Here is a 23,743-nt window from a genome sequence, read left to right as displayed (position 1 = left end):
AATGATTCGTACGCTGGCATTTGTTGTTGGCCTGGCATTGAAGTCTGCAGCAATTTGCAGAAGGGTTGCATTTCTGTTGCGTTGAACGATTCTCTTCAGTCGTGATTGGTACTGTTCTTGCAGGATTTTTTTTTCCGGCTACAGTGATGTCGGAGATTTACTGTTTTACCAGATTCCTGGTATTCACGGTACACTCATGAAATGGTCGTATGGGAAAATCCCCACTGGAATGCTACCTCAGAGATGCTGTGTCCCATCGCTTGTGCATCGACTCTAACACCACGTTCAAACTCACTTAAATCTCGATAACCTGCCATTGTAGTGGCAGTAACCAATGTAGCAAATGTGTCAGACACTTTTTGTCTTATATAAGACTTGCTGACCACCGTACTGTATTCTGCCTGTTTATATATCTCTGTATTTGAATGTCATGCCTACACCAGTTCCAGGTATTCATACATATATATGTAAATGCTATTTTTCTCCTATATTGTAGAAAACATCGTATCAGATGAGTGTGAAACACTTCACAAACACTTTGCTTTTGAATAAAACGCAGAACTCTTTCTTCATGTTGCAGAATACCATACGGTATTAGTATTCCAGTTTCAGATATACAAACTGACCATTCATCATGCAGGTCTGTTATCAGAAATGTATCGAGAGAAATAAACTCTAACTGCTACAAGTCTTTTTGAGATTCATTACTATCACTAAAAATCGACATTTGCCAAGCTGTGGATTTCAGTTGTGCTATATGTGTTTGAATGCTATAATCGAATTTGGTATTAGAAATGACTGCAACAGATGGCCAAAGACTTTGCTCAGCAATCCAATACATTTTGCACACATGTTTACAGAATGAAAACATTTATTCATAATGAAACTAAAACAGTATGGTACTTTAGTGATCCTACAAATCAGACTTTTCTCCTTTCATGTATTTCTCTCTGGGCCTGTAGCAACAGCAGCAGTTCGCCATTGCTATTAGGAATAAACAAGTGGGAACAAGGCAATAACAACAAGTCCTGAGGTCACTTTACAGTGCTATTTTAACACTAATATCAAGCACAGAATGCAATGCTCAGTCCAGAGATATGTCTGCTGTACAGTGGCAGGCCACAAGCGTCCAACTGCTCCAATATCCATATGCTACGGCATCCACAGAGCCACCAATTGGCTCAGTTCTGGCAGACATGAGTAATGGTAAGGTTCGATATGTAGGAACTGTACTAACATCTGTACCTTTATGTCCTGCATATTTTTTCATCCAGTCTTCTTGCACAAAAGAGTGCAGATGAAAATAACAAATTAATTCATAATACCTGGACAAAGAATAATAATAATAATAATAATAATAGTATAAATAAGATCACAAATTGATAAAATAATTTTTATTAAATACTGTAATCTTTTCCAATAGTGAAAAGGTCATCTCTAATGAAGGAGGGAAAACACTAGTTTTTGACATTATTTTGTAGCATGATTATAAAGAAAATACTCAGCAGATAATTTATTCCTTAATCTTTATTTATTTGAATTCACCTTTGACGATACACACAATGGAATAGGCTCCATCTTCTACATGTAAAATGATGTATTTAATTACATTCACAGTTATAGACATTTAGCCCCACATTTTCAATTTTAATGTATGTTTACAATCTCTACATAAAAAATTTTCTTATAACATATTATGATATTAATGTTCCATCAGCTAGTTATACAACTTTCATTTAAATAGTTTACAAGACATGGATCATTCTGAGGGTGGTAATTTTCTAAAAAAACTTAGGGAGCTGACTTTGGAGGAATGGTCCACTTTCACCAATCTGTGCCTTGGAATATCTGTTTTAATTTTTCTCCTTGTGTTGTGCTGGCTTATATCTCATCTTATTTGAAATTCTTTTACATTCAGTTGAATGTGCAGTGATGATACACACACACACACACACACACACACACACACACATACAAATATATATATATATATATATATATATATATATATATATATATATATATATATATATATATATATATATATTGCAAGTATATTAAATTTCCTGAACTGACATTGACTTTTTTGATCTTCAATATGTTGCTTACATAATTATATAGAGCGCCCCTATACCAGCAGTCCATAAGAAATTTGAGACTGGAACAGTCCAACATATATCTTCCTTAAATATTCTAAAGTGACTTAATCTCTCACTTTCCACATTATGTATGTAACCCTTGATATTCTTTTGCAGATATGACTGATATGTTTCTTTCCAGATGAATTTGGAGTCAGTTTGAAATTCTAAATGTTTAACCATTCTGCTTTCTATATCGTTACTTAGAATTAATAGAAGATGATAGGTATTGTTAGGGTTACATAGAAATTTGTTAGGGTCAGCATCTAGTGATTCCAGTGAAATTGATTAGTTACAATTATTGTTGTGCCATCTGCGTATCACATCTCAGATTGGGGAACATGTTGTGGGAAATCGTTAACTGCAGTTATAAAAAAAGAATGGTCCAAGAACTGATCTCTGTGGAAGGGGAACTCTTTTTATTCTCTTCTACACATCGCATAATGTGTTTATACATATGTATTTTCTTTGTCATATGAATATCCATGTTTCGAAATGTTTGGATGACACTTCTCCTCTTGTTTCAGAAGTTTACCATGCAAACATTGTCAACAACACCATTTATGGATTTTGCTATGGCCATGAATAACTTCCATCAACAGTAGTTCACTGAGTGAGGTGGCACATTGGTTAGCACACTGGCCTCACATTCTGGAGGATGACGGATCAGTCCTGTGTCCGCCCATCCTGATTTAGGTTTTCCATGATTTCCCTAAATTGCTCCAGGCAAATGGCAGCATGGTTCCTTTGAAATGGCATGGCCGACTTCCTTCCCAATCCTTCCCTAATCTGATGAGACCGATGACCTTGATGTCTGGTCTGCTCCCTCAAAACAACCAAACTCAATAGTAGTTCCTTGATTCAGGCTATATATCTGACTTTTGTATCACATATGGAATCTCATAAACTCACTTTCACCATTTGTTAAGTGAACTGATGAGCTGACATTGCGTCTAGTGTCAACTCATCAACTACCAATCGAACGAGTAACTAAAATGAGTGTGATGTAAGTGGCTTTCAGTTCATATTGGCCAGTCAAATATGGAACGATTTTAAACATTAGGATATGCAACAAGTCAATCTATTACTGCAACCTTTATTTGGCATTTGCATTCATTGGCTTCACCAAGTCACAGCCAAATTGTCACCTTTCAATCTAACCTACACTACAGGTTAGTCTGTCACCACAACCAAATTGACTGTTTTCATCCAAACACCAGTTCTACCACCCTCATTTTACCGACTCGTCCATTTTTAGGGTTCTGCTCCTCAATCAGTAAAAACAGAATCCTTATAGGATCACTTTGTTGTCCCTTGTCTGTCCGACTGCTAAGAACCCCTTTTGTCAAGAATGGGTTTACACATTAAGTTGAAATTTATGTCACATACTAAAATCTATGGTCCCTTGGTGATGTAAAAAATTTAGGCATCTACATCAATGCAATCAAAGTATGATCATATGGGGTATCAAATAAAATTTGTGACTGGATTGAAGAATGTTTGGTAGGAAAGACACAACATGTTACATTCTATAGAGAGTCATCCGTTGATTTAGAAGTAACTTTGGGTGTGCCTCAGAGAAGTATGTTGGAATCCTTTCTGTTAATCAGTATTAACAGTAACCTTAGACTTATTGCAGATGATGCAGTTATCTATAACGAAAAACTATCTGAAAAGCTGCATAAATATTCAATCAGTCTTGATAAGGTTTCAAGGCTGTGCAGAGATTGGCTACTTGCTTTAAATGTTCAGATATGTATAGTTTTGCACTTCACAAACCTGAAAATAAGGATTTACCTACTACTGTAATATCAGTGTTGGAATCGGTCAGCTCATATAAATACCTGAGTGTAACACACTGCAGGCATATGCAATGGAATGATCACATTGGTTCAGTCATGGATAAAGCAGATGGTAGACTCTGGTTTATTGGTGCAATATTGGGGAAATGCAATTAGTCTATAGTGGAGATCGCTTAGAAATCACTCGGGCGACTGGTTCTAGAACAGCGCTGAAGTGTATTGGATCTGCACCAGATAGGCCTAACAGGGGACATTTATCATATACAGAGAAGGGCAGCACAAATGGCCACAGGTTTGTTTAATCCATGGGCGAATGTCACAGTGATACTGGAAGGAACTGAAATGGCAGACTCTTGAAGGCAAATGTAAACTATCTCGAAAAAGTCTATTAACAGAGTTTCAAGAACCGGCTTTGACTGATTAATCTAGGGATATACTACAGCTCGCATGGTATCGAACACACTGGGATCGTGAGGGTAAAATTAGAATAATTACTGCATGCACAGAGGCATTCAATCAATCATTCTTCCCGCGCTCCACACATAAATGGAACAGGAAGAAAGCCTAATAACTGGTACAAGGGGGCGTACCCTCTGCCATGCACCTCTCGTGGTTTGCAGAGTATGTCTGTAGATGTAGAAACCAAAAGATACGGTTTTGATACTCCAAATTCACTTTAAAAACCTATAGGGCACTTCTCGTTGAACTAGAAACATGAAATTTGGTAGGAAGTACAATTTAAGGAAGAAACCCAAAAATTGTTAAGTGGTATTTATATTACAGGAAAAAATATTTGTTTTTCATTCGTTATTCGGCGTCTATATGTCCGTCTGTTAATGCCCCTTTTTCTCAGAACGACTGGACATACCACGTCGAAATTTGTGTCACATGCTGAGGTCAATGGTCAGTTGGCGATGTAACAACCTTAAGCTTCTAAATCAAAGAAATTAAAACATACAGCAATTCGTGGTCTTTGCGGCTATTTATGCCACATATTTTTTATATTACCAAAAGGGTAACGATAACAGGCAGAAATCGTTGAATTTCTGGATTTCAAAGATGGATGAACTGTCTATAAACATAATTAAATCTGTATGGAACTCTCAGTGCGTGAGTCCTACTCGCATTTATCCAGATTTCTGAAAATATTTTCTCCATACCTGCTGCTCTGTTCACGTCCATGGTGTATCGACATGTTTCTAAACTGTATGAAAAGTTGCTAGATATCGATATTTTTATTTTGATTGTAGTTAGTTTTGCCTTTGTGCAGGAAGAGCTTTGGGAATAAGAAGTAAACAAAGTGACGAAGTGTTTGTAATTTGTATTTATATTATGTGGCTGTGTACCAGGTAGTATGAACATTGGATTTAGGGCTCCTGTAAGATGTCACAGTCAACTAGCTTTCAGAAAAAAGGGAAGCCGAAGGTGCCCCCAATCCAGGGAACTAAACCATCTATACACAATGCACAGTTGCTAATATCCTCTGGTGTTCCCTCTTTGGACTATGTGTTAGGTAAGTGATGCATATGTATCGTCGTACAGGGTGACACACTGTTGAAACTATAATTTTGGAGGATTTATGCGAATTCGTTAGAAGTAGTATAATTGAATTTATTGCTAATATTATTTAATTTTTTTCTCTCATACATGGCTACTTTCACGTCTGACAGAGAGTGCTAAATGTGAAAACTACTGTGTTGCCTGTGTTTGAGATTTATATAATTGGATGGTTAATCTTGTTCAAGTGTCGGAGGCAATCAAAGCCATATATCCGTCAGCAGGATCATGGCTAGTAAAGCACTACGTTACTTGATCTTTCAGTGCTCAAAGCAGACTTACGTTGTTCCCGTTGATTGAAATTAGAAACCATGCCTTGAAACTGTACATCAGTGATCGACGTAATTTGGGACGTAGATTTACGGTTGTCTCAATGACAGGCATAAATTATTATGGCTCAGAAATAGTCTTTCGTAAACCAGACGTCTGTTGGATAAGTGGTTTACTTTTATTCAGAAAGAGCGTGAATCGCAGATATACCTTTGCGTGTCAGAGATTCGAAGGATACCATTTTGTGCAGCTCATATGAAATGACAAAAGTTACAGTGTTACAAATAATACTGTCAGCCAGCAGTAATGATTACTTTTGTGTTTATTTTTAAATAGGATACAGTATCACTTAGCAAGAGAAATTTTAAATTTTGTTGTAATCATATCAAATAAACTGCCTGTTCTTGCAGTCTTTTTGCAAATCCATAAGAAGTCACCAATAGTGATATCATAAATGTTACAATATGATGAGCTTAGGAAAACCTTTGTAAAGTGTCCAGTCCTCTGTGTATTGTATGGCCTGTAAATAAATATTGATTGTGCTAGGTAAGGTACTAATATGTATTTAAGAGATTGGCTGTATATTTCATATTCAGTTATCTGCCAGCCCGTCAACATTTGCCCTTTCTTAGGACTCAGCCAAATGCTGGGGTTGTACCTTTGAGGATACAGTTGAATCCTTCTCTTTCAGTGTCAGGTGAAGTAATTCTTTAGGGTGATAGGGGAGGGAGTGCTAGAGATGAAAAGAAAAGTAAGAGTGTGATAGTGAGTGTCCAACCTCCTACAGTCGTGGCTGTAATGTGGACTTAGGTCTAAGTTAGGTTGGAAAGTGATGTTTTCATTGAGAGTTGATGAAGTCAGTGGATATAGAGGTGAAATAAAAGTTGTGGTAACAGATTGATACATCTTGTAGCATGATATCTATGTTCATGTCATATTTATAGCCATTTTTGCTATAGTAACTAAAATGGTGAAGTAAATTTAGAAAACCTGTATTTGATAATGGACAAGTCTCCAGTGAGTTTGTTGATGCATGTTATGTACATATGTAGTAGTATGTAAATAACAAAAAAATGCATAATGGGGTGGAGGGGGGAATAAAAAGTGGTAAATGTATACCTCTTGTAAAGGTGATGATACATTAGATTTGATTATCTTGAATAGCTTTACTGTTTTCAGTGAGTAAAGAGTATAACTCTGATTGCATTAATATTAATTAGTAAATTTAATGTTGCATTCTAAGAAGACAATTTTACCATTTATAGGTGGAGGTATACCTGTTGGCACAGTGATGTTGGTGGGTAAGTGCTTTAATATTGTCAGGATAGTATGTTGTCCATCACTCATAGTGCTTAAATTGTATTTCTTTAGTTATTGAGTTATTGAGGAGATTGTAAGCTACATCCCATCTTTTCTAATAACTTGATGAAAAGTTTTCCTTTGCTCAGTTCAGTTTTATTTTTCGACTCTTTCAGAAGAGGACAAATATGGAACATTTTCAAAATTCATTATGAAGTACTTCTTAGCTGAAGGAGTTGTGTGTGGCCACTCTGTTGTTGCAGCCTCACAAGACGTTGATCCGGAAGCAGTGGTTAGTATTGATTATAACATTACATAATTTTTCTACTGTCATTTTCCATATAATTATCTACCTCATGTTGTGCAATAAAACTTGGCCATTTTCTATGCGTACAATAACCAGATGACTTCAGCCTGGTACAGAATGTTTTCTTCTAACAACAATTTTAGCTACTAAACAATACAATATGCCACAGCATTGTAGAAACACTGCATAACCACTGTTGAGTCTAGTGTGCTCCCTGCCCTGCAAGGAAGAGATGGAGTTTGTTCCTCCCCCTCCCCCCCCCCCCCCCCCCCCCCCCCCCGTTCACTCTGCGACAACTTTATACATATTCTCCCAGCACCTGCAAAAGGACCAAGTTACATTGTTCATATAGTATAGAAATTGGTTTTTTATTATTTCAAGCTCAGAAAAGGAAAGGCTTGTTATTCACACCAGCTATTCTGTCTTTGTGTACGGGGCATTCAAATTAAAGTAAAATAACTGAAAGAATTATTAAGTTTTTGGAGGAGAGGTGCCCCTACTGCATTTAACTGTGAGAGTTATCGCACGCCACGCGGGATTAGCCGAGTGGTCTGGGGTGCTGCAATCATGGACTGTGCGGCTAGTCCTGGTGGAGGTTCGAGTCCTCCCTCGGGCATGGTTGTGTGTATTTGTCCTTAGGATAATTTAGGTTAAGTAGTGTGTAAGCTTAGGGACAGATGACCTTAGCAGTTAAGTCCCATAAGATTTAACACACACAGTTATCACACATTCATAGTTACAGCTTTATTATTTACTCTGTATGTATGGAATAGGGAGACGAATGGGGGAAAAAAATGAATGGGAAACTGTATGTTAATTTACCCATTTTACTGGTTGCCGAGCTCTATGCCTATGGACCATATAATTTTGAGAAATTGTTTCTCGAAATAGAGTAATTGGATTTGATTATTGTCTGTATTTGTCATTTATGGTAGCTATGCGATTAATGTTTGCCACAAAAGAAATTCTCTTTGGGGAAGAATCTCTAAGTTTATTAATCATCGACAGGTCAGACGTATGGCAAACGATGGTACCCCTTAGGAAAATGGCAGCAAGGGACAGGAAAGGACACAGGGAGTGCCCAATGTGTATGCCTAGGGGCCTCATTCAACATGTTGAAGAGTCTATTCCAGCAGCCATTGAGGGAACAGGGTGCAACCAGCTGCAGCTTGTGACACATGTTGGAACAAATGATGCCTGTTGTCTTGCCTCCAAGGTCAAGCTTTGGTCATTCCAGCGACTGGCAGAGAAGATGAGAAGACAGCCTTGTGCATCGAGTTTCAACGAGCCCACAATTTGCAGCATTATCCCCATAACCGATCGTGGCCTTTTGGTTTTGAGTAGAGTGGAAGGACTGAATCAGAGACTTTGAAGGTTTTGTGATAACCTAGGCTATGACTTCCTGGACTTTTGCAATAGGATTGAGAACTGTAGGTCCCTTTGAATGGGCCAGGTGTGCATTCCACATCAGAGGCTGCTACTCAGGTGCACACAAGGTTTTTTTTAGATTAGGCCACTCTCCATCCAGTCTACAAAACGATAATGGCAGGAAACTCAGAAGTGTCAGAGTAAGATTGAAAGAAGTGCCTCTGACATGTGACCATATTAAAATCCTAATTGTTAACTGCTGAAGCATTTACAACAAAATGCCAGATTCTGAAGTGCTTCTGAAAAGCAGTGAAACTCTCATAACCCTAGATACTGAAAAATGGTTGAACAATAGTAACTGTAAACTTTTTGCGGGTGATGCAGTTATCTACACACATCAAAAAACATTTTGCATCACCCCGGTTCCCAGAACTCCTGAAGATAGACTTTGACTGTGGATATTGTGTCACAGAAACAGTCCCTTTGATTGTTCAGAGATGTCATTAAACCCGCCCAAAGGTATAAACAACCATGCATGAGCAGTGCCTATTAGACGGAGGGGGTCCAGCAGCCTATCAGTTACAGTCATTCTGCCAGTAAGGAGGTACACGGCTCTTGTTGTCTGTAGTTCAACCATGCCTATGCGGTCAATAAAATGGTTTGATCGCGTCCGCATTGTTACTTTGCCCCAGGAAGGGCTCTCGACATGGTTAGTGTCCAGGCATCTTGGAGTGAACCAAAGCGTTGTTTGGATATGGAGGTGATACAGAGAGAGACAGGAACTGTCGATGACATGCCCAAGGGCTACTGCTGCAGTGGATGACCGCTACTTACGGATTATGGCTCAGAGGAACTCTGACGCCAATGCCACCATGTTGAATAATGCTTTTCGTGCAGCTACAGGACATTGTGCTATGACTCAATCTGTATGCGATAGGCTGCATGATGTGCAACTTCACTCCCGACTTCCTTACAGGTGGGCCCAACAACATGCCGAGTGGACCGCTCAGGATTGGCATCACATTCTTTTCACCGATGAGTGTCGCATCCGCCTTCAACCAGACAATTGTCCGAGACCTGTTTGGATGCAGCCCGGTCAGGCTGAACACCTTAGATACGCTGTCCAGCGAGTGCAGCAAGGTGGAGGTTCCCTGCTGTTTTGGGACTGCATTATGTGGGGCCGATGTACGCCGCCGGTGATCATGGAAGTCTCCATAACAGCTGTACAGTACGTGAATGCCATCCTTTGACTGATAGTGCAAGCATATTGGCGAGGCACTTGTCTTCATGGATGACAATTCATGCTCCTATCGTGCACACCTTGTGAAAGACGTCCTTCAGGTTAACAATATCGCTCGACTAGAGTGGCCAGCAGTTCTCCAGACACGAACCCTATTTAAGATGCCTGGGATAGATTGAAAAGGGCTGTTTATGGAAGATGTGACCCACCAGCCATTGAGGAGTGACACAATCTGGACCAACAGTGGCTTGATGAACTTGTAGATAGCATGCCACGATGATTATGGCCATGCATCAGTGCAAGATTACGTGCTGCTGGGTATTAGAGGTACCAATGTGTACAGCAGTCTGGACCACCACCTCTGAAGGTCTCGCGGTATGGTGGTACAACATGCAATATGTGGTTTTCATGAGCAATAGAAAGGGCGGAAATGATGTTTATGTTGATCTCTCTTCCAATTTTCTGTGCAGGTTCTGGAACCGAGGTAATGCAAAAATTTTTTTGATGTGTGTGTAATGGGAGAAGCTGCATAAATATTCAGTCAGAGCTTGATAAAGTTTCAAAGTGTACAAAGATGGGCAACTTGTTTTATATGTTCAGAAATGTAAAACTGTGCAGTTCACAGAATGAAAGAAACATAGTATCCTTTGACTATGATATCAATGAGTCACCATTGGAAATGGCTAACTCATACAAATACTTGGGTGTAACACTTTGTAGGAATATGAAATATAGTGATCACATAGGCTCAGTCATGGGTAAAGCAGATGGTCGTTTTCGGTTTGTTGGTAGAATACTGGGGAAGTGCAATCAGTCTACAAAGGAGATTGCTTACAGATCACTCATGTGATTGGTTTTAGAACATAACTCAAGTGTATGGGACTCATACCAATAAGCCTAATGGGGGATATTGAACATACACAGAAAAGGGCAGTACAAATGGTCACAATGATACTGAAGAAACTGAACTGGCATACTCTTGAAAATAGACATAAAACTGAAGAAACTGAACTGGTATACTCTTGAAAATAGACATAAACTATCCCAAGAAATGACTCTAGGAATACACTACAACCACTACGTATCATTCATATAAGGACCACGAGGATAGGATCAGAATAATTACAGCACACACAGAGGCATATGTGAATGTAACGGGAAGACGCCCTATTAACTGGTACAATGAGATGTACTCTCTGGTATGCACTTCATGTTGGTTTGCAGAGTATATATATGTAGATGTAGATTTGAAATCAAACATCCAAAAAATACTGTTTAGTGTGTCTAATACTTTACCAGGTGCATGCAGCATAAAGGTTATAAATTATGACTTAATACTGTAAATATAAAGTTCTCAGAATTTTCACAAGAAATCCAATAGCTGAAAGTATTGTAGCCTATTACATAAATGGACTAGCAGTCCACACATATTCACTGCTGGTGACAGCAGTACAGGAATCTTTCTTACGGATAAACCATGTGAATACAATAAAATGAGCATCGTCGATGGAATAAAAGCCATCCCACAAACTATTCTGAATTTAATAAGAAGATCCACTATCAATCCACCTCTTTTCTTTGCCAAACAAATCTGTAATGTTTTTGTTTTGTGTTATTTCTTGCTGACAGGGAGATTCTGTAGAGGCATTACTATTTCATTTGGACTTTTATGTCATGGAAAAAAGTCAGAATTTTGTTACAGTAACTATCCCTAACTGATGTGAAGTTATTTAGAATCCCATGAAAAAAAATGAATTTAAATGATAATACCTGGATTCAGATTGCACAATCCCATGTGTCATTGTAATTCTGAACCTTTCAATTCCATTCTCACTTCATATTACAGACAGTTTGAATTAAGTGAGAAATCATATTTTCTAACAATTTTGACTAATATAATGCTAAGATTTCATTGTGAAGCTGAACCAGTGACCTTTCGAAGCAGCGGGTATCAGTGAAATTAACCAATGGGAAGGAAGTTGTCTTTGAATCATTTCAATGTCAGTAATGTTAGAGACAGAGCATTTTTGTATTGGGCAAGGATAAGTTATAACCTGGTTTAAGGGGGTAACCTGATATTTGCCTCAATTGTGTTCAGGGAAACCACAAACTATTTAAATAAGGAAGACTGAATGGGTACATATGAGAGAAATGAATGATTCAATATTCGGTCAAGTATTCATTGTGTAAAATGCAGGCCCACTGCAAATGGTAAGCTGTGGGACATTCTCATTTTGTTCACAAGTGTTATGATTACTCCAATACTGGCACTTTCAGAAGACCCTATCATGCGGAAATATTATCTGAACACTTGGTGTAATCAGCGCCATCAGTCATGTGTCTCATACATCAGGCTTTGTGACATGCAACATTGCTAACATATACCACCAATTTGCCCTTCCTCCTATTACAGTTTCAGTAAACCTTTTTCTACAAATATCCTTGTTTGAACCCCCTTCTCTCTCTTAAATACTCTCTCTCTCTCTCTCTCTTAAATACTCTCTCTCTCTCTCTCTCTCTCTCTCTCTCTCTCTCTCTTAAATATTCTGTGTGTTCTTCCAGCTTTTTACGTGCCTCAGCGATACCATATTTCTAACAGTTCCAGTTTCTGTTTTTCATACATTTTTGTAGCCAATGTTTTGCTGTGTGCAGCCAGTGGAAGGAACTTAGACACTCACCGTATAGTTGAGGTGCATATGTGTGTGTTTTCATTAATCTTTTAGCTCTGAATTGCCTGAAAGCGTAGCTACGAGTTGTTTACATACCTCTTTTTCTTTGTTGCTTGATTTTCATTTTTATACATCTTTTCCCCCCTCCTCGGTTGAGTAAAGTGGCAAATAGTTTAAACAATAGATTGTACATGTTGGTAACCAGCTCAGTTATGTTCTGTCCTTATTGGTATACCTTTTGTTTGAGTCTGTCAATCGCTGCAGATGCACATTGTTGTGGGTTTGCAACAATGTCACAGATTTTTTCTTCTACTAACTACACAATGAATGAAATCATTCTTTATCTCAGGAGCTCAAGTTGATAAAGAAAGCTTTTAAAAGTGATTAGTCAGAAATATTTAAGACCTCTGTTATATTTTGGCTCTTAAACTCCATATTTATCTTCAAGTATTTCGTATAAACTATGATGCTAATGTTTGATTTCTGCAGTTTCTTTCCATGTTTGATTACCCCACCAAGTAATTTTGTTTTGAATTTAAAAATTTGCTACAGAAAGTTAAATATAAAATACTAAAGATGTAACTGTTAGACTCTGTAAAAAGCATTCTTGCTGACTGATTCAGGTACACATCTCCTTTGTGTTTTGAACTTTTCATCTGAGTTTGTTTGTTTTTCAGGTAGCCGAATTACCAGCAATAGTACAGGAAGATGACAGCGAACCTCCAAATTGTGCCACTGCAGATGAGAAAATGAAAATTGCATGGCGTTATCAGAACATAAAACCGGGTGTACCATCACAGTCAAGAACAAGTTTTGGTCACTATTATGACTTGACCCGAACAATGGATTTGGAAACAATTAAAATGGCTAATATTTTTTATTGGCATGGGAGTCAAAGTCAGCCTACAGAATCCAGTGGTGAGTTTTTCACAGCAGAATAAAATTTTTCAGTTTTATTTGTAGTTAGAACAGAGAAAAGGTAACTTTTCTTGTATTCTTGTTGGATGATTGGTACAGTAATTTTATTGTATTATGGCTGAACTTAGTTAACAGATTGGAACACAGATGCACTCTTATCAAATGCAGTTACTATTAAAGTAAACAAACTATTTCAATCTCTAAAATGTACACACACACACACACACACACAAAAACAAATCACAATCACAATATATGCACAACAGATCCTCTATCCTCTATACTTACTTCATTGAATAAGTATGTTAACTTATAATATAATATAAAAGTGTGTGAGTGAGTGTGAGTGTGAGAGCAAGGGTGCATGCACGTGAGGCGTGAGTATGTGGGCGCGAACACGCGTGCATGCGTGAATATGTGTTTTCCTGTTATGTCAGTTTAAAATTGAGTTAAGTCTGTGATAGTTTAATCATGGAAGTGCTTGCATGTCTGTGTACTGGATTTACAACATTTTGACATGTTTCATGTGTGAATTACTGTACATGTGATCCATAAAACAAGCAGGAAACTAAAATACTACAAGTACAGATGTTATCCGTTACTCTGCTTGTGTCACTTTTCACATTTCTTTCAGTGGTTCATTCAAACTGTTCTGATCTTTTATTAATACTGTACTTTCAGATTTTTATCAAACATCAGAATTCGGAATTCATTTTGCTTATTTGTATCACTGAATGAATTTTTTATTTTATATTATTTGATGATCATCCTATACTTTCCTTATAGCTTGATGTATTGTGTTTTGGAATATGAAACTCCTGATCTACAGGTCACTTTGCTGAAGCTGGCTATGGGCAACTGCTTCAATTTATCCGTGACCATGTTGAAGGAGGAGGGTTCTCTGTACATGTAAATCCTGAACATCGAAATATTTTAAGGGTGGGTGTGACTAGCATAGGTTCTCCGCTGTGGGGGCCTGTGGAAGATATCAAAGACTTGTGCCACTTTCTGTATTGCCTTCGTTCACTTATCCGTTCTGCATTTGGTGTCTGCTTATTGACACTGCCGTGGCATCTGTTTGAGGTAAGTTCTACTCACTGGATTTTAGAAAGAAAGTTAGAATATGTTAGAAGACTTTCTGTTTTAGTTTGTGTATGAAGTATCATAAGCAGCCTAACTAATATTTATTATAGTCATATAATTGTCCTTTTACAACCAGATAAAATTATGTGACTCTTTAGATTTCAGCAGATCTGTTGAATATCTCCTCTATATGTGAAATGGAAAGCAGAAAGGAGCACTTTGTCCACAATATTGGTTTTTGAGCTGTTATAATTTTTACATCCAGCATTAAATTCTGAACAGTTTATAAAAGAAGTAGATCTCTATCTCTATAATTGAGTGAGTTATAACAGGTTGAGTACTGGTGATAGAAAATAGGTGCTTTGAGATAAAGCATTTTAATGTTTCACTTTATTACCATTATTTAATTTGCCATATTTTAGACACAAATTCTGCATATATATTACCCTTAAAATGTCCTTTGTGAAATGTTACAAACTTTTTTAAGTCAAAATTAAACATAAAGTGGTTAATGTCTTCACACCAATATCACATCGTAGTGCGCAAGAATTAAAAACCAAATAAACTGGCCCCAAAATGAGAAAAATTTGCGTACTCTGCACAGCCCCCCCCACCCTTTTTTTTTTTTTTTTTTTTTTTTTTTTTTTTGCAAAAGATTGGTAATTTTACACTCTACTAAGGTATCTTTTAGGTGAGATTTCAATTTTGAACCCATTAATGGGCCTGAAATTTTGAAGTGAAACAGCCCCTAAAAATAGATGATTGAGATCCAATATTTTATAGTGGCCAAAAAATTTGATTTTGTGCTTCTAAAATAAGTGTATCCAAAGGAATTCAAGATTGTTCATAAACAGCTGTTTCACCTCTTCTTCTTTGTTTCTGGAATATTTGGCTATTAAGGTGGTTCTTCAGGATCCTCGTTATCACTGACTTGAGGTTCTGGTTCATGTTCTAGTCCTACTTGAAAACACAGAACGTCTTTTCGTTCCTTTTCGCAGTTGGTCCTCATATTTGAAAATAGTAGTCTGTTTGTTGTTTTGTCATCCCTGCTGAATCTGTTTCCTCTGGGAAAGATGTGGTGTGCATATTTATTTCCTTCAATGTATCATTTTGCAACGTACACTAACTTTGCAGTTAACGTTGAACTCAAGGTGGGTATTGTTAGTTATGTGGTACTTTGTTAGCAGTACTATTCTTCAATACATTTATTCAGTCATATGTACTGACAGAAACATCATCTTTTTCATTTGTAGAGTTAACATGTGTTTACTGTTTTATCCATCTACAACAAATGTAGTTGTATACATTGAAGTAATCAGCAACCAGTTGCATGGGAAAAAAAAGAAAAAAAAAGAAAAAATTCGTTAATTGGTTTCAGGCACGTAGTGCCCTTCTTCAGGTAGGCTTTTATTGCTGCAGTAATGTCAGATGTCAACTGGCAATTTAGGGCTGCCAACTGTAAATTGGTAACATCTGTAGCTATTTATAGCTCTCATATAAAAAGAGATCTCTTGTCTTATTCTGCATTATTGTATTCACAAAATTTTCCTCTTTCATACAAAGCTTCTGAGCTCCTTAAAATGCATATAAAAAATTAGGAGGTACTATGCATCTTGAGCCAGATAATCACCATAAGGTGTTTAGCATACAGGCAGGATCCTGACGCAGCTGCTGTCTACAACTGATCCTGTTCCAGGCTAACTGCTCAGTAGTCCACTTCATCAAGCATTTTCATTCTTTTTCTTCCTATTTTCTTCTGTCCTTCAACTCTTATGTTTGGTAGCTGTTTGATTTCCTTTTTCTTGTGAGTATGTGTCCCACTCAGCTTGATTTCCATTTCTTAAGGGTTTAAGAGAATTCTGTGTTCCTTTACCCTCTCTGTTTCTTCACTGTTCTTCACCCATTTTTATTTCTCCATTCTCCTCCAAATACACATGTCAAATGCTACAATTTTTTACTCTTTCTCTCTTCTTAAATTTCCAGCTTTCATAGTCATAGCAAAAAACACCCCACATGAAGTGTTTACTATTCTTTTCCTTAACTCCAACCACATTTTTCTGCATAATAAGTGTTCCTCTTTCTGGAAACCTTGCTTTGCCATTACAATTGATTTCTTATTTCATTTTTCAACACACTGTTGAATTTATCAAAGCTAATGTATCATAGCCTTTAAAGTTAAATTACTGCTTGCTGAGTGAAATACCTATATTGCCAACTTTATAGTCTATTATTTCATTATTCTTTATCCGCATTTTTTCCTGTCTGCATTTGCTTTGTGTGTCCCTTACTGGAGTCTGAGTCTTTCTCAACTGTACTTGAGCTGCAAAGAATTCCCTTTCCTCCCCCGTTCTGAAGAATGTGTGCTTCTGAACCCCCAAGAGTGGGTCAAATGAGAAAGCTGTGTGCAAAATTTTTCAATTAATTTTATGTACATAAAAACAGTCACACTTGTTCCTGGTTTCTGGGCAGACTAGCTTGTATTTTGGGATTAGATTACATTAACCTTTGTTCTCTGTGCTGCAAGATTTTATTTAAATGTGATAAAGTAAATAATTAATTAAATCAATGTGCTGCAGATATAATTTTGGTTGTGTATGTAAACCAGCAGTGCCTCTTTACAGCCAGAGGTAGAGAAATAGTGGTCTAAAAATGCCCTGCTACCATTTCTTACTCCTTGCTTGGTCTGTGGCACTTTTGTGACAAATAGTGCATTTTTCTACTTGCATGGTGATGTCTTCAACACTATTTGACAAATACTCCATTTATTCACAACTGAAACAGAGTACAGTAAGTAAAATAAATCGTAACCTGTCTGTGCTGAATCAAAGTCCACTGGAGCCAAAACAGAACATGGTAGTTTAACTAGAAAGTCATTCTTTTAAGTCATTGTACACAATTAACAAAGGCTTCCAAAGCAGCAGTCTGGTAGAAGCCAACTCCAATAGGAGGTCTTTGTCAGGTGAAGTAATAGTGCTGCTAGATGATATGAAGTGAAGTGGAATGGCTGATGTGGCTTCCTAAGTATGAGGCACATCATATAATTACACACTCCTCTGTACATGTTGTGAGTGGCTTCTACCACATGCCACGTAGTCTTGTGAGAACTGCCTAGTGCTGACCCCACCTTAGGCCGCCAATTCTGGGATCATCTCATCGGAGTTGGAGGACCCTGGGTGACTATTAGGCAAGGACACAAAACATGATGTGTGTCTCTTTGTGTGATGCGTGATGCTAAGACTGGAATCTAGAAGTAAACTGTGTAGTATGTTTTGCAAACTTATACAGAATAATAAAAGTAAGTAGTAGCTTCAATAATGTAGAAGTGACCACCTAAAATCTTAACTCTTTTGGGCACATAGCACATTTCATATATGTGTTGTGCTGTCTGAGCAGAAATTTATGAACTGTAGTATTAAGAATTAAGTTACTTATGTCACTTGCTCCCTCCTATCGCACCCCATCTTTTTCCCAAGCCCAAATTTAACACTTAACACTGTTAATAAGCAATCATAGTAGGATCACTTTATTCTCTTAAGGGGAAGTTTCTTCAAGTTTATCAGAAAAAAATCTGCAGTGAAAGACAAATAAGGGTAGACCGCCATCTAACATAATAAATTACAGCTGAATTACTTGCAGTTAAATTATCAGTACTTCAGGATTAAACAATAAATAGGGAAAATAATCAGTTTTGGAATATATAATATAAGTAGATACATAAAAAATGTACTCACTAAATGGCATCAGGGGAAAACACACACACTGACAGGAGGGAAAAAAATCACAGGACCGAGGAGGAGTTGTGCAACATAAACGAAAATTGGTAGGCAGGTTTCTACAACCAAAATATGATATCTGTCCAAATTTTACTGGCATTAGTAGTACGACTATGAGGATACAAATCGGGTTTGTTTTAAATACAAGCTGTAATATCTGTGAACTTAAGTTACCTTTGAGATTGGATAGGGTGATCTGATTTAAGTCAAGGATGTCATTATGAACCCATTATCAATACTTCATTGAGTTTGTATGAGGTCATGTCATAGGGCTACAAGAAGCTGGATGTTCCATCTGCAAGACTGCTGAAAGAGTTAGCTGGAATTTAGCCACTGTACAAGATTGCTGGCAGTGGTGGTCATGAGTATATACGGTTGCAAGAAGACGGGCTCCAGATGGCCATGTGACACTACTGAGAGGGAAGACGTTGTGTTCAGCTTATGACTTTGGTGCATTGTACTGCATCTGCAGCAGCAATCGTCACTACGGTGATGCAACAAACCGTTAGGAATCGGTTACACAAGAACAGCTCTGACGCAGGTGCCCTTTAGCATGCATTCCACTGATCCCAAACCACCACCATTTGTGAGAGCTCATTGGAGGGCAGGGTGGAGTCTGTCCTATTTTTTGATGAAAGCTGGTTCTGTCTCAGTGCCAGTGATGGCCGTGTGTTGTTTAGGAGGTGGCCAGTAGAGGGCCTGCACCAAACTACCTGTGTGCTTAACAAGCTGAACCTACACCTGGAGCTGTGGTCAGGGGTGCGCTTTTACATTGCAGCAGGAGCACTCTTGTTGTTATCCCACACAACCTGACTGCAAATTTCTACATCAATCTGATGATTCAAGTTGTAGTGCTGCCATTCATGAACAGCATTCCAGGGGGTGTTTTCCAACATTATGACACTCACTGATATACTACAGCTGTTGTAGCCCAACAAGCTCTACAGTATGTCAACATGTTGCCTTGGCCTGCTTGATCACAAGGTCTGTTTCCAATTGAGCACACATGTGACATCATTGGTTGAGAACAGCAGTGTCATCCACGAACTGCATTAACCATCCCTTTATTAACTGACCAAATGAAAGAGGTGTGGAACTCCACAAACCGACATCTGACACCTGTACAATATAGTGGTGGTATTTACACAAGTTATTAATGTACCAGCATCTCACGTTAGCAATGACTTATCTCCCTTACAATTAACTTGTTATCTCACATTGTTAATCACTTAAATATATTACTTAGACAATGTGATAGCAGCCATGTCATTTGCCAGCTCTGCTGCAATCATTGCACAGCTTTTTTATATTGGTATGACTACCAGCCAGCTATCCACTGGGATGAGCAGCCACTGCCAAACTGTGGCCAGTAGCAACCTGTGGCACAACATGCAGGTAAACATAACAGGCTTGATTTCAATGTCTGCTTCAGTATCCAAGCCATCTTGTAGTGGTTAATAAAAAAAAAAAAAAAAAAAATAATGAGAGAGAAGAAAAGAGGTTCAAAAGGTGAAAAAAATCGTAAGTGAAAATGGGTTTTTTAAAATCGTTAATGACCGTGAAAAAAGGAAAGAATGAAAAGCAAATCGGACTTCGTTGTTCGGAAAAGCTATTGTTGGGGTGGTCCTTGTGGCGTTTTTGAGCAAAAGTTAAACCAATTTCCACTACAAAAAATTTTGAAAAATAACAGAGAATAACAGAATGTAACTGACAGGGGGAAGTGGCGTAGACGAGAGATCATCCTTTACCAGATTAACTTATCTTCTTTCGGGCGGCGTCCAGGTCTTCAAAAATCTCCTTCATTTCTGCGTGAAAAAATCTGCTCCGAAATCTTGCAATAGTCCATGGATCACTAATTTATACCAATTAAAATCATCTTGATACTGTATGCAATTTAATTCACTTTGCTACTTCCGTCCTCCGAATTTCTTAATAACTTCCACAAAGCCTACACATTACAATCAGATCAAGATTAGCCATTAAGTTTTTACGTCAGCATCCGATCACGCCTGCTTTAAGCTACCGCTATCAAGAGACAAACAAAAAACGGATAGAAAACAAAAAAAGTGTTACCATTTTAGTATTTTCTCTGCCGTCGAGCGCTCATACCGCTGCGACGGGATATTTTTTATCTGAGGGAAAGAGTGTAGCGCGGCGAAATTTAAAGCCCCGCTACATCGCCCCCTCGACTGTCACGCTAAAACATTTAGCGTGGCAGGCTAGCAAACAATAGAATAGATATACCTAAATGTCTATTATACATATTTTCGCAGGAAACGCCACGTGCATACTTAGAGGATTATCTTTGCCAATACTTGGTTTCTAAATCTATATACTACATACACTTGTTACAGTTTTGATCCTTTTTAGACAATTAATATATATATGTTTACATAGTGTGTGTTTGAGCAAGCTGCTCACCAGCGCAGTTATGCTGGGTTCACACTAGCAAGTTATTGCAGCAATTTACTTGCGCGGAGGAACCGGCCGCGCGATTTGCGAGTGTAAACATATCGCCAAGTCGACTTGCGACCGTAGCAATTTATTGCGGAAGTGACTTGCTGCGCGTTTTCCGCTTCCAGTATGAACACCACGCAAGAAGTATCTGCAAGTAACTTGCAGCTTTTAGGATTTATTTCTATTTCCTGCAAGTAGGAAGCGCAAGTTATAGTAAGTATGTCGTCTGCATAACACTCATATTTAACATTTTACTTAATGTGGTGACTTAATTTTATGCAACTATCTTACGTCTCCTGCAAAGAAAAGATTTCAAAAGTCAAACTTGTTTTGGTTGTATGTATCAAATAAATAAATGAAATGCCTATTTTTTTCGTAGCTCACCGGTAGCTATAAATCATAAGAGTGACTAGCAAACGTTCCTTTGCTGAAATAGCAGTACCAAAGTTTGTGTCTCGTTTTGATATGACGGGCGCTATTAACATCAACAAATACTCCAGGTCATTTGAGAACATTCTGCAAATGTTTTCAAAAGTATCCATGCTCTCGATACTAAGTTCTTGCAAAAGGTTATTACAGGCACCATTTTGCGATCTTCTCATTATCTACTCTCTAACCCAAATACTTCTCTTTTTCTTTTTCACGTTTTGCATTACAATTACAAGAGCTGCAGCATATCTCACCCGCCTACTTGTCATTTTACACTTCGGCTGACACTCGTAGTGGTACTGAAAGCATATGTAAACAGTATCAGCAAGTTGTTGACGCAAGTTTCTTGCGAAAGAACTTGCAGAAGAATCTTGCTTAATTCTTACGCTGCTGTGTAAACACAGCTGCAAGCGGCTAGCAATAACGTGCAGCAATAACTTCTGCAAGCGACTTACTAGTGTTTTTACGGACCTTGGTGTAAACCCAGCTTTAATGTTGTGCGCTTCCAGCGTTGGTTTCCCAATGCATCTCTGGCAGCACGTAGTCTTTGTGCATGCGCAGTAGCATCGCTGAATTTCGCGTGCGGCAGTTTCAAAATCGATGTGTTATGACAGCCTTCAACAATATTCGCTGTCACATAGTGTTCATTACAAGTTGTTATTCCAGCATAAATGGCGTGTTAAGTTCGGTGACACCATAAGATTGAACGTGTGCGTGATCTGAAGCAACGTCCATGTCTTATGTTACGACACAACACTCCAGGTCCTTGTGCGTTTTCATGACTATTGTTCCCGGGGCATATATGGTCGATGTAGTTTTTAGCCTCCACATCGCCTACGACAGGTGCTGAGTTTATTGTCTCCAAGCATCTGAAGGCCGGCCAGGAACAACGGCGTCGATGTTCGCAAAGGTAGGTGTTTCACCACATTGTTTACACTTGCCAACAAACGTTCATTTGCAGTGTGAAAATCCTCATTATCGTCGAAGTAAATTGCAGTTTATATCGATTTACAAACAGTTATTTGGTTTATGCAACATAAGTTTCACAAACAACACAAAATTCGTCGTTTATAACGTTCACAGTGCAACACTTTTTGCCACATTTACATTTTAACAGTTCACTTTGTCCAAGCATGTTTACACGTAAGCGTGTTGAGGTGTGTGACGTCATTACGGCGCGGAGTTTAGTCTTGTTTTTGTTTGTGGTGCTCTCTGGTGGTGTGTTCATGGTTTTCGTTTGTTTTAATTTAATGCTCATTGCTGTATGTCGGGTGAGTTTGTTATTGAGTGTATTTGGTTGTGGTTTTTTGTTTAGGAATGGATATGAAAGACCGCATTAATAGTGTTCGGTTGAGGGCGATGATGGGCGAGACAGCGTTAGAACTTATCAAGTTCTTACAACTATTCGGTTTAATCGCCGAAGTTGTTAAGTGTTCTCTTTGCCTTGAGGCGATGAAATTGGTTAAAGTTCCGGCCTCTCGGACCAGCGACGGATACATGTGGTGTTGCCGGAAAGATGGCGTATGGCGTTCTATAAGGCGTGGTACCTGGTTCGAGAAGTCTAGATTGGGCATGCGTGAGATTGTGCTTATTACATATTATTTTTGTTATAGATGCCCACAGAGTTTTTGCGCGTTTGAGACTGGTGTGAGTGAGAGGACTGTTTTAGACTGGTATTCCTTTTGTCGTGAAGTGTGTTCGGAATTTATTAAGTACAGGGGTAAGTTGGGTGGGCATGGGGTGCTTGTGGAGGTGGACGAGTCGCAGTTTGGTAAAAGGAAGTATGGGAGGGGGAAGTCTGTGGCTGGTCTTTGGGTGTGGGGGGCTGTTGTTCACGGGGGTGGGGGTACTGAATGTGTTTTTAGGGTTGTGGAGGGGAGGTCGAAGGCTGAATTAGTGGGGTTAATTGAGGAGTATGTAGAGCCCGGGTCCACAATAGTTTCTGATGCTTTTTCTTCTTATAGGGGGTTGGGTGACAGGGGATTTAATCATTTAGTAGTGAACCACAGTCTAGAATTTAAGAATTATGATACTGGGGCTTGCACTAACACAATTGAGGGGATGTGGGGGGCAGTTAAGTCAGTTCTTGGGAGGGGGAAGAGGCGCTCTTCCAACCTTCAGTCTCATTTAGATGAGTACTGTTGGCGGAAGAGTGTCCCTGAGGCCTATTGCATTTTTCGGGTTTTTTTTAAGGGCTGTGGGTAAAATGTATAGGCCGAAAGTGGTTAGTTAGGGTGCATTTGTGTGTGATTGTGGTGGCCAATCTAGTTTGTGGGGCTGGAACTTTTTTGAGGTAAGTTCCGGTTTTTTTTGTTTTTGATGTGTGTTTTGTGTCAACAGAAACATCCGATCTCACGCGTCGGCTTTGACCCGTGACGTTAGGGACCTACACATTGATCTGTAGCGTAGCCCTGAATACGAGGTTAGGTTGGG

The 23,743-nt window shown here is 38.5% G+C and overlaps 1 protein-coding gene across 2 annotated transcripts in view; it reads left to right on the top strand.

Moving 5' to 3' along the window:
* The first annotated feature begins 5,226 nt into the window (after positions 1–5,226).
* LOC126419099 (elongator complex protein 4) overlaps positions 5,227–23,743 on the top strand; it is a 50,806-nt gene continuing 32,289 nt past the window's right edge. For both annotated transcript variants that reach the window (XR_007575934.1, XM_050086197.1), the window contains exons 1-5: positions 5,227–5,453; positions 7,033–7,068; positions 7,243–7,358; positions 13,328–13,568; positions 14,398–14,651. Coding sequence is in view for 1 of the 2 variants with exons in the window: in XM_050086197.1 (XP_049942154.1) it covers positions 5,324–5,453; positions 7,033–7,068; positions 7,243–7,358; positions 13,328–13,568; positions 14,398–14,651 (777 nt within the window). In the remaining variant the exon portion in view is untranslated. The remainder of the gene's footprint in view (positions 5,454–7,032; positions 7,069–7,242; positions 7,359–13,327; positions 13,569–14,397; positions 14,652–23,743) is intronic.

This window comes from Schistocerca serialis, chromosome 9 (genome assembly GCF_023864345.2).
Source record: "Schistocerca serialis cubense isolate TAMUIC-IGC-003099 chromosome 9, iqSchSeri2.2, whole genome shotgun sequence".
Lineage (NCBI taxonomy): Eukaryota > Metazoa > Arthropoda > Insecta > Orthoptera > Acrididae > Schistocerca > Schistocerca serialis.
Note: the sequence above shows the minus strand (reverse complement) of the source record. Positions and strands in the feature narration are given on the sequence as shown.